Source organism: Helianthus annuus, chromosome 3 (assembly GCF_002127325.2).
Source record: "Helianthus annuus cultivar XRQ/B chromosome 3, HanXRQr2.0-SUNRISE, whole genome shotgun sequence".
Lineage (NCBI taxonomy): Eukaryota > Viridiplantae > Streptophyta > Magnoliopsida > Asterales > Asteraceae > Helianthus > Helianthus annuus.
Window position 1 is genome coordinate 141,230,672 of NC_035435.2, and position 11,827 is coordinate 141,242,498.

Consider the following 11,827-nt stretch of genomic DNA (forward strand, 5'->3'; position numbering starts at 1 on the left):
TGGGTATGGGTGGGGGGCGGGTGTTTAGTTTTTTTTAGATATTTTTTTTTTGGTAGGGAGGAGTGGGGTGTTAGGTTTTTTTAAGGTTTTTGAATTTATTTTTGGTGAGATATAGTCTTTTTTTTGCGGGAAGGGGGGGGGTGTTAGGTTTTTGGGTGGGGGTGGGTGTTTAGGTTTTGAGTGATGATGTAGTGGGTTTAATTTTAGGTTATTGAACAATTGTCACTCTATAAATCCTTTTTATATTTCTTAAGCTTTCTACAATAACTTGACGATTTTTTAATACCGTTTTTTTAAAGATTGATCAATACTGCCATTAAATCGAATCATCCATCTTTGACTTGAAAATCTCCCGGTAGAAAATTCTAGAAGCCCCTGGAAGCGTCGAAATCGACCCCAATTCATCACCTCCTCACCTATAAATCCACACCTCATTCTCAATTCATTCATCACTCCAATTCAAACTGAAAACCACTCATCAACAACAATCTTTTCAAACATGCAGATCTTTGTCAAAACCCTAACCGGAAAAACAATCACTCTAGAAGTCGAAAGCTCCGACACAATCGACAACGTCAAAGCCAAGATCCAAGACAAAGAAGGAATCCCACCGGATCAACAACGTCTCATCTTCGCCGGAAAACAGCTCGAAGAGGGCAGAACCCTAGCCGATTACAACATCCAAAAAGAATCCACCCTTCACCTCGTTCTTCGTCTCCGCGGCGGTATGCAGATCTTCGTCAAAACCTTAACCGGCAAGACCATTACGTTAGAGGTGGAGAGTTCTGACACCATCGATAACGTGAAAGCTAAGATTCATCAACAGGGGCTTATTTTTGCTGGGAAGCAGTTGGAAGATGGGAGGACGTTAGCGGATTATAATATTCAGAAGGAGTCTACTTTGCATCTGGTTTTACGACTTCGTGGTGGTGGTGTTTTCTGAGACCAGTTTATGTTGATTCTCATGTGTTCCTATTTACTTTTTCATGTTTACTGCATTTAGTTGTTTTTATTTGGTATGTTTTATGAATGAAAATATTTTGAATTGACTACTGTTTTTTTGGGGGAGCTATGAGAGCATTCACATCCAACCCCCTAAAATTATACATACATTCCACTAAAAAACAACTCTTATATCAATATATTTCCACTAAAAACAAATACTTTTTCTCTCTCATTTTCAATTAAACAATATTTTATACCTTTATCATTACATTTTTCTCTCTCATTCACTCACAACCACTTTCAATATATATTAAAAAATTATAGTGGGTGAACAGTGTCCCCCCAAATATACAGATGAACAGTAACATTTTCTCTCTCCTCCACTCACAACCACTTTTTATACTTTTTATATTTTAAAAACACCACACTGAGAATACCACTTTCAATATATATTAAAAAATTATAGTGGGTGAACAGTGTCCCCCCAAATATACAGATGAACAGTAACATTTTCTCTCTCCTCCACTCACAACCACTTTTTATACTTTTTATATTTTAAAAACACCACACTGAGAATATGATGCCTTGGTTTCTTTATGTGGTGTTCTGTTTTCAAGCACTTTGAAGTGTTTGATTCAATATTTGTGATGTTGATTGGCGGTATGATGGTTGCTTGAAGTTGTTAGATTGGCTCTGTATAGATGTTGTATCTGTTAATCATTTACATTACTCTAGTTTCATATAGAAGTTGTGTTGTTGATGATTAGATTTGTGTTTTAGTAAGAACGATTATGTAGTTCAAAGGGTTTCTTCTTTAACTAACGAAAACAGATGTTTTTATCATGCTATCCTAACATAGTTAATATTTTCTGTCAACTTTTAGCACTTTCAATGGGCGGGCATGTTGGTCATTTTCACTTTATAACTAGAATAAAAGTTGTCTATGAAATTTCAAGAAGATATATTTTAAATGAAAATGATCATCATACCCTGACGTGAGTAGCACATGATGATGAGAGTTGACATAAAAAATTAATTGCATTGAGATAAAAAGGACATTGCATGATTAAAAACTATTATTAGAAAGTATTTTTATTAGCTAAAGAACAATTTTGCTCAAACTGAAAGAACGTAAAATACAATTTTGCTTCATGTTAATAAAAGTCCTAAAAATAGGAATGAAAACAATACCAATTAGTGAAGAATCTAAATAATAAATCATTATCAAGGATACTAGAATTCAATGTAATTACGATCATTATACGCAAACGCAATCTTATCTATATGATTATAGAGTCCACCGGGTAATACTGATCAACCACTAAGAGCACCTCCAATGCTTGGAAACGAACGACTACATGTATTCTAGGTGGCATTTGAAAATGGACATCGCCATTGGAGGTGAGTGTTTGTTAGTGGCGCCCGGATGGGTGTTTGGTATTTCAGACGAGGAATAGATGGGTGGCGGATCCCCCTTTGTTGCGTGCGCACACACATTTTAAAGGGTGTTCGCAACGGATATTATGTGTATGTATAAGCTTGAAAATGCAATTAAAGTTAATTATATATAATCTAGCAAACATATTTAACATTAAGATTTAAAAAGGAAAACCATTAGAATCCCAAAAATATAAGTTTGTTAACAATCCAAACAATGACGTGCGCACTTGAAATTCTTCTTGTCTAAATCATATAGAGAAAGGATCTCACCACTAGCACTAGCCTAGTGGGTATGGAACATTCAAATTCAGAACGTGCAATAGCATATAATTATTTTAAGTCAAATTCATAGTAATATAGTCTTAGAATCATGTAAAAATAACATTTTTTATAAGAAGTGTAAGAAGACATATGAATTGAAATGTAGGCATCATGATTTGCACTTAGGTATAATGTTTTGGGTTGTTTTGGCAAGAAAAACAACAAACATAACAATTTAAGATACAATTCAATGAATTCTAGGCTTAAAACATAAAACACTATGCCAAGAACGTTAAGTAGTGTGTTTTAAGTGTTAAGGAGTGTGTTTTAAATTTAACGCCCATAATATGTTGCATTATATTTTAAATTGTTATGTTTTGTATTTTTCTTGTCAAAACAACCCAAAAATCATGCCTACGTCTAAAACATGATACCTACATGTCAATTTCTAAGCTTTCTCACATTTCTTACGGAAAAAGTCATTTTTACAGTAATCTCACCCACAAACTATATACATACAAAAATACAAAAATAGGAAGGATTACAACGGAGAGATGAACATAAGGGGAGGCGGGGTGGTCTTCTTTTTCCCCATGATGGAGATGTTCAACGCGTGGTAAACATCAAAACACCACCGCCACTGATGATGGTAACGCGTGAATTTAATAACGCGGTGGAAATTTTCACGAGTGATGGGGCATTGGGTTGTGAGGGAAATTGTTGGTTGTGGGGGGAAATTGTTGGGTGTGGTTGTAACACCCCGTGTTTTCGAATGCCAAAGTCAAAGTCAAAGTCCAAGTCAACTTTGACTTCTTGACTGTAATTAGTCGATTTTGTGTTTTATTTGTATTATGTGGAGTAAGTGTTGTCTGAATGAAATGATCGAATGTTTAATCAATGCGACCGATTTACGACTGTGAATAGTAGGAAGTAACAATGCGATAAAGTTAATCAATCAATAATCAAGTTAATCGAATCAATCAATCGAACTCGAGGCTCAAACTATGCGGAACTGGTGTGGTAATACTTACATGTGTGTGTGCCTTATATGTTACTTGTGCATGTTTACTTTATGTTAGTGTGGTATTCAATCAAATCAACCGAAACTCGAATCGAAACTCGAAAAGCAATCGAACTCAATCGAATCCGACATCGAAACGTGACTTATAGATGATTGTATGTTAGATATAGTAGTTGGGACTGAAAGTAATTTGACTAGGAACTCTATCGTATTCGTATCATCGCCTATCGAAATCGAAATATCGAAAACCGTCGCGGAACACTCGAAAAGGGTTGCTGATCGAACAGGAAGCATCCTGATCGAACAGGCCAGCCGATCGACTAGCACTTTCCTGGCCGATCGAGCAGGCCATTCGATCGGAGATCCTGGCCGATCGGTTAACACTTTCCTCTTTGGGAGGCCTATAAATAGCCCTGTCATTGTCACTCTTTCAACTTTTGGAAAGCTCTGACCGAACCAGCCTTGTTCTTCACCTTTTCTCAGATTTCTCTCAACTCCGGTAAGTTTTCACTCTAATTCTTGTACGTTTTTTATCATTACATGATTCTACACCTTTCTATCTTTTAAAACTTGATTTCTAACCGTGAAATCATCAAGATCTAAGTGTTCTTGGGTGATGTCATCATGGTGTTCTTGAAGAACATCATACTTTGGCCTCATTCAACCGTGAATAGCTTAGATCTATCCGATTTCCACATAAACGAACTAAGATTTGTAAGAATCTTAACATTTTCATGGTAAAAAGGATTGAAAGGAGGATTTCCAACTTTCTTTCAACTCTTTTACACTCAAAACCTTAAAGCCGATAGAAACGAAGCTCGAACCAACTAACTAATCATACTAACGGTTAAAAGGTTCAAGATTCGGATACTATCTATAAGGTTCACTGATTTCGGGTTAAACATCAAACTACCGTTCCGAATAGTTCATCGGCCGGACTTGGGTGATTCCTGTCCGAACCGGTGAGGCAAGTAAGAACCCACGTTCTATGGTTTAACTCGTTGTCGAAATACCTTAAAAATCATGACAAATAATCAAACAGCCAAGTGTTAGACGAAAGGACGACCAGGTCAGGAATGCTGGCCGAACGGCTAGGCTGTTCGAACGAGCAGCCCAGTCGATCGAACATACTAGCCGATCGGCCGGGCCAGCCGATCAGCTAGCACATGGTACCACACTTTTCAAATTTTATAAAGTATGCTATTGACGAAGTGATGTTCGATCGAATACACTACTCGATTGGTAAACATTACTATTCGGATCATGAGATACTATGCTTCAACACTTAATCGTTTTTACAACTCGTTCGTAGTATGGAATGCCAGCCGATCGAACAGGCTGTTCGATCGAGCGACATTCTGTTGAGAACTACTTCTAAGTTCTTAACCGATCGGTTAAGCCGGCCGATCGAACAGACCGTTCGATCGATCAACCTGAAAGGCAAGAACACTTCAGTGTTCTCAAATGCTACAACAAAAACTTCAAAAGTTCAAACCATCATACACAAACACATCAGAGGAAGAAACAATCCACTCGAATGGTCCAGCCGATCGAGCCTACCGGCCGATCGAACGGGATTATTCAAACGGACTTTCAAGCCGAACGAACAGCCCGTTCGATTGAACCTGCTGTTCGATCGACCAGGCTATTCGATCCATTTACACATGTTTGCTTTTCGCGTTACTCATTGTTGTGCTATCGAACTATTCAGGCTAACCCTACTCTCAGCGCTCCCTTCAATCCATAATCAATCACTGTGAGTATACTCGAACCCTTTTTGCTTTAGCACTTTTGGGTGTTACATACGTTACTTATCAAAATCACAATCGAACACACTATTCAAACTATTTGGACGCTAACCTATTGCATGTATTGCGTGATTAAATGTATGCTTGTTGTTATGTTTACACGTGGAATGTTGTCTACCTGCCTTAGCAACGTAGTACTATAGTTTGGACTCAGCACCCGTTCACACGGGGGTTGTTAAGGACAATTACTTGCATGGATTACGGTGGTAATCATGTATTGCGAACTGTCTCGGACAGTCAACCCGCAGTCGTTGGTATCGATAGGTCCATGTCGATAATTAACATGCATCATTTCCCTCTGTGTACGTGTTGGTTATGCGTAAATAATTCGAACTCTATATGCTATTATCAAACTTGTATGCTCACCTTTACATTATATGTATTGACTTTATTTTAACGTATGTGACAGGTGTTTAGGATGCTTACATGTTCTATCTGCTGTGAAATCGAGGCTAGGAAAGAGTCTAGAAACCAAGACAATTTATATTTATGTTTAATTTAAATCTGAGTTGTCGGAACAGGATTAAATTGTTTGGATGTTATCTGTAAGAACTTGTTATTTAATTCGGGATACGGTATGGGACGTATCATTCTAAACTGAATTTATATTAATAGTTGTTGTGGAAACTTCTGGACAATCTGTTTCGCTCAGTGCCGCGCCCCGATGATTCCGCTATCGGTTGGGGTGTGACAGATTGGTATCAGAGCCATAACTATAGGGAATTAGGTGAGACACGACCTAGTCCGGGTCGCTGTCATAGAGACCTAGACTATAGTTAGGAACCAACAGACCAAGTTTATGTGCTTATTCTGCAATTCTTCGCTATCACTGCACTCGCATTTTCAATAAAAGTTAAGCAATTTGGTCAGGAATAGGTGTGAAAACCGCAAACTCTCGACTAAATTGCCTGACTAATGATGATTTTATCCATCTCCTCATGCTTATCCTGATGTTTTCACTAACATACGAAGGGAGTTATGCCAAAACAGGAGTGAAATCCATATTTTGATGAATAATTTCCCCAAGTAACCTAAAAGCAAGGAAGAAATTGCTAAGCCAGGGGTGAAACCCTAACCTTGGCAATCTATTCCGGACATGTTTTCATCTCACCAAAGCTTCGACGGACTCCAACGATCTGAACTCACCAGTATGACCTAGAGGACACGTGTGGAATGCCCGAGAACCGAGGCAGAAACACGACCCTTAAAGTCGAAAGTGACGACAAGTCTAATGTGAATAGTCGAATCGCTTTGGGTAGTCGATGTCTAGTAGCCGCAGACGATCCAATTTCCGATTTTTGGTGTTTTCGACTCGTCGATTGTATGTGTTTCTGTGTGCTTTATCTGTTATTGTGTTTATACTTTTGGAAGTGATTCGATTTTGCTATCATTTCGATCGACACACACGACTCGCATTGCCACTTTGTCTCAATTCGATCTCCAATTGTTGCAATTCTAGACGATAATATGTTATGATATACTCCACACTATACTCGATAAGCTATACGATTGTGTGGTACTATTCGATATACTATACGCGATCACTATATCCGAACGACTCGATAAGCTATACGATTGTGTGGTACTATTCGATATACTATATGCAATCACTATATTCTAGACGATAATATGTTATGATATACTCCACACTATACTCGATAAGCTATAATATGTTATGTATTCTGACTGCATCTGTGATTAAATGCCTATGTGCTTTATGTGCTTCTGTGTTTATGTGTTTCTATGTCCTGATTGCTTATGTGCCTCTGTGTTTACGTGTATCTGTGGTTATGTGCATATGTGTTTATGTGATACGTGTTTCGACGTGTACCTGAGCTTTAGTAAGTAGTAGACGTGTGAGGTGAGATTCGATTCTGATGTGTCTGAGACCTACGACGATGTCTGTTGCAGACCATGCCGTCATCCGGACACCGAACCCCACTTACTCGCCAAGAAAAGAGAGACAGACGTCTTGCTGCTATCATCGCCAAACAAGTAGCAAAAGCTGTGAGCGTTGTTTACGAAAACATCAGCAAATCATCTGAGGAGTCGAGAACTGAAGCTCCCAAAGATGCCGCCAAGACTGTCTTCAGCTTCAAACAGTTCAAGGAATGCGGACCAAAGGAATTCACCGGAGAAGATGGCCCTACCGCTATGTTCCAATGGTTTGATTCCATCGAAGTCACCCTGCGCCAAAGCGGCTGTCCTGAGAATCTCCGCACACTCAATGCTACTGGCGTCTTCCAGTCCCGTGCTCTAGACTGGTGGACGGCCGAACGAAACAAGCGCGGAAATGATGCAGCTTACGAGCTGACATGGAAAGAGCTGAAAGCCATTATGATGGACGAATTCCGCCCTCCTCATGAACGCCAAAAACTGGAGGACGAGTTTTGGAGCATTAAGCAGAAGGATGGAGACAACGCTGCCCTGACTGCTCGCTTTAAACAGCTTAGCATTATCTGTCCCGATCAGGTCAAGACCCCAGATCAAACCATCAAGAAGTACATTCGAGCCCTGCCCGACTGTGTAGTCGACTTTGTTCACGCCGCCAAGCCAGCAACGATTGAAGAGACTTACCTACTGACCGCTGAGATCAATGACAAGCGAGTAAAGTCTGGTTTTTGGGATAAGCAAACCAAGTCTCTGCACCAAGCCACCGCAGCACCCACCGACTCATCTGCTCAATCCTCCAAGTCTTCAAGAAGGAAGAAGAAGAACAACAACAACAGCTCCAGCAACAAGAGCTGTGCTGCCGCAACAACTGTTACTCCTCTACAAGCTATACCAGCTCAGCAGCAACAGCACCCTCGCTCAGCTCCAGTGATCAATGCACCGCCAGCGAAGCGTGCATACACAGGCCCTCACCCACTCTGCCCGACATGCTCGTATCATCATCCAGTGGGTCTAGCCTGTCGTTTTTGTGCCCACTGCAACCTTTACGTTCATTTCACTGCGAACTGTCGCTATGGACCCGTCAAGCCCCGGTTCAAGCTACTGTCAATCAAGCTCTACTCCCCGCCCCTCAAGGCCAACAAGCAGCTCAAGCACCCGCAGTCAATGCTCGAGTCTGTTTTGCATGTGGTGACCCTAACCACTTTGCAAACAGGTGCCCGAACAGGGTGGTTAAGCAAGAGCCCCAGCAGCAACAACAGCAACCTCAACAACAGCAGCAAGCAGCCCACGCCCGAACCCTCAACATCAATGCCCGTCGGGCTCAGGCGGATAACAACGTGGTTAATGGTACGTTCCTTGTGAATGGTATTTATGCATCATGTTTGTTTGATACTGGAGCCGATAACTGCTTTGTGTCGTTTGAATTCGAGAAGCTCCTTAGTCGTAAGCGCTCTTATCTGTCCTCGTCATTCGAAGTCGAAGTCGCTACTGGAAGAACTGTCACAGTTAACTCTGTTCTTCGTGATTGTATTCTCGAGCTCAACAATCACATCTTTCCAATCGACCTTATTCCAATGCAACTCGGAAGTTTCGACGTCATAGTAGGCATGGACTTCCTTCGTGAAAACCATGCTGAAGTTGTGTGCTTTGAAAAGATGATTCGATTCTCGCTCGCAAATGGTGATCTTCTATGTGTATACGGTGAAACAGCGTCGAAAGGTCTCAAGCTTATGTCATGCGTTCAAGCCAGCAAGTATCTCCGCAAGGAATACCGAGCCTTCTTGGCCAACATTGTAGTAGCGGAGAAGGGAAAGAAAAAGAAAGTTGAAGTCAAAGATGTTCCAGTGGTCCGTGAGTTTCCCCAGGTGTTCCCTGACGATCTCCCTGGACTACCGCCAAGTCGTGATATCGACTTTCGTATTGACCTCATTCCTGGAGCTAACCCCGTTGCCAAAGCTCCTTATCGACTCGCTCCATCCGAAATGCGGGAACTCTCGAACCATGATTCTACACCTAATTCTTGTACGTTTTTTATCATTACATGATTCTACACCTTTCTATCTTTCAAAACTTGATTTCTAACCGTGAAATCATCAAGATCTAAGTGTTCTTGGGTGATGTCATCATGGTGTTCTTGAAGAACATCATACTTTGGCCTCATTCAACCGTGAATAGCTTAGATCTATCCGATTTCCACATAAACGAACTAAGATTTGTAAGAATCTTAACATTTTCATGGTAAAAAGGATTGAAAGGAGGATTTCCAACTTTCTTTCAACTCTTTTACACTCAAAACCTTAAAGCCGATAGAAACGAAGCTCGAACCAACTAACTAATCATACTAACGGTTAAAAGGTTCAAGATTCGGATAATATCTATAAGGTTCACTGATTTCGGGTTAAACATCAAACTACCGTTCCGAATAGTTCACCGGCCGGACTTGGGTGATTCCTGTCCGAACAGGTGAGGCAAGTAAGAACCCACGTTCTATGGTTTAACTCGTTGTCGAAATACCTTAAAAATCATGACAAATAATCAAACAGCCAAGTGTTAGACGAAAGGCCGACCAGGTCAGGAATGCTGGCCGAACGGTTAGGTTGTTCAAACGAGCAGCCCAGTCGATCGAACATACCAGCCGATCGGCCGGGCCAGTCGATCGGCTAGCACATGGTACCACACTTTTCAAATTTTATGAAGTATGCTATTGACGAAGTGATGTTCGATCGAATACGCTACTCGATTGGTAAACATTACTCTTCGGATCATGAGATACTATGCTTCAACACTTAATCGTTTTTACAACTCGTTCGTAGTATGGAATGCCAGCCGATCGAACAGGGTGTTCGATCGAGCGACATTCTGTTGAGAACTACTTCTAAGTTCTTAACCGATCGGTTAAGCCGGCCGATCGAACAGACCGTTCGATCGATCGACCTGAAAGGCAAGAACACTTCAGTGTTCTCAAATGCTACAACAAAAACTTCAAAAGTTCAAACCATCGTACACAAACACATCAGAGGAAAAAACAATCCACTCGAATGGTCCAGCCGATCGAGCCTACCGGCCGATCGAACGGGATTATTCAAACGGACTTTCAAGCCGAACGAACAGCCCGTTCGATCGAACCTGTTGTTCGATCGACCAGGCTATTCGATCCATTTACACATGTTTGCTTTTCGCGTTACTCATTGTTGTGCTATCGAACTATTCAGGCTAACCCTACTCTCAGCGCTCCCTTCAATCCATAATCAATCACTGTGAGTATACTCGAACCCTTTTTGCTTTAGCACTTTTAGGTGTTACATACGTTACTTATCAAAATCACAATTGAACACACTATTCAAACTATTTGAACGCTAACCTATTGCATGTATTGCGTGATTAAATGTATGCTTGTTGTTATGTTTACACGTGGAATGATGTCTACCTGCCTTAGCAACGTAGTACTATAGTTTGGACTCGGCACCCGTTCACACGGGGGTTGTTAAGGACAATTACTTGCATGGATTACGGTGGTAATCATGTATTGCGAATTGTCTCGGACAGTCAACCCGCAGTCGTTGGTATCGATAGGTCCATGTCGATAATTAACATGCATCATTTCCCTCTGTGTACGCGCTGGTTATGCGTAAATAATTCGAACTCTATATGCTATTATCAAACTTGTATGCTCACTTTTACATTATATGTATTGACTTTATTTTAACGTATGTGACAGATGTTTAGGATGCTTACATGTTCTATCTGCTGTGAAATCGAGGCTTGGAAAGAGTCTAGAAACCAAGACAATTTATATTTATGTTTAATTTAAATCTGAGTTGTCGGAACATGATTAAATTGTTTGGATGTTATCCGTAAGAACTTGTTATTTAATTCGGGATACGGTATGGGACGTATCATTCTAAACTGAATTTATATTAATAGTTGTTGTGGAAACTTCTGGACAACCTGTTTCGCTCAGTGCCGCGCCCCGATGATTCCGCCATCGGTTGGGGTGTGACAGTGGTGGTGAGTGATAACCATTGCCACTAAAAAAGATTGTGAGTGATGGAATAATGGTTGATAACATGGCGGAACTTGATTGGATGTTGTGAATGATGGAATTTTTACAAGTGATAACCACCCCTCCCCCTAATAACATTACGAATAAGATGACATTCCAGATACAACTATAAAGTCACCTCTAACAAATTATACCCTGATACATTTTGACAAATACCTAATTGACATGTAATTTATCGGATAGAAATCATTTTTAATCAATCAAATAAGTTTTGCTGACTAAGGTGACACGGGATGGGAACGTTATGATCCGTGATACATTTCTATCACTCGTGGAACACCGCCGCCGGCACTTCCATAACGAGTGATAGAGTATCACTCGTTATATATATAAAGCGTTGAAAAACTTTGGTGATGAATATGTATCTTGTACATTGTGCATTAATACTTGTACATT

The 11,827-nt window shown here is 40.4% G+C and overlaps 1 protein-coding gene across 1 annotated transcript; it reads left to right on the plus strand.

Annotated features, from left to right (window-relative positions):
• The first annotated feature begins 441 nt into the window (after positions 1 to 441).
• On the plus strand, positions 442 to 1,052 carry LOC110929808 (ubiquitin). Its single transcript, XM_022172993.2, has one exon. It carries the CDS (start codon positions 500 to 502, stop codon positions 941 to 943), a length of 444 nt encoding a protein of 147 aa, XP_022028685.1. The 5' UTR covers positions 442 to 499; the 3' UTR covers positions 944 to 1,052.
• Positions 1,053 to 11,827: the final 10,775 nt, after the last annotated feature.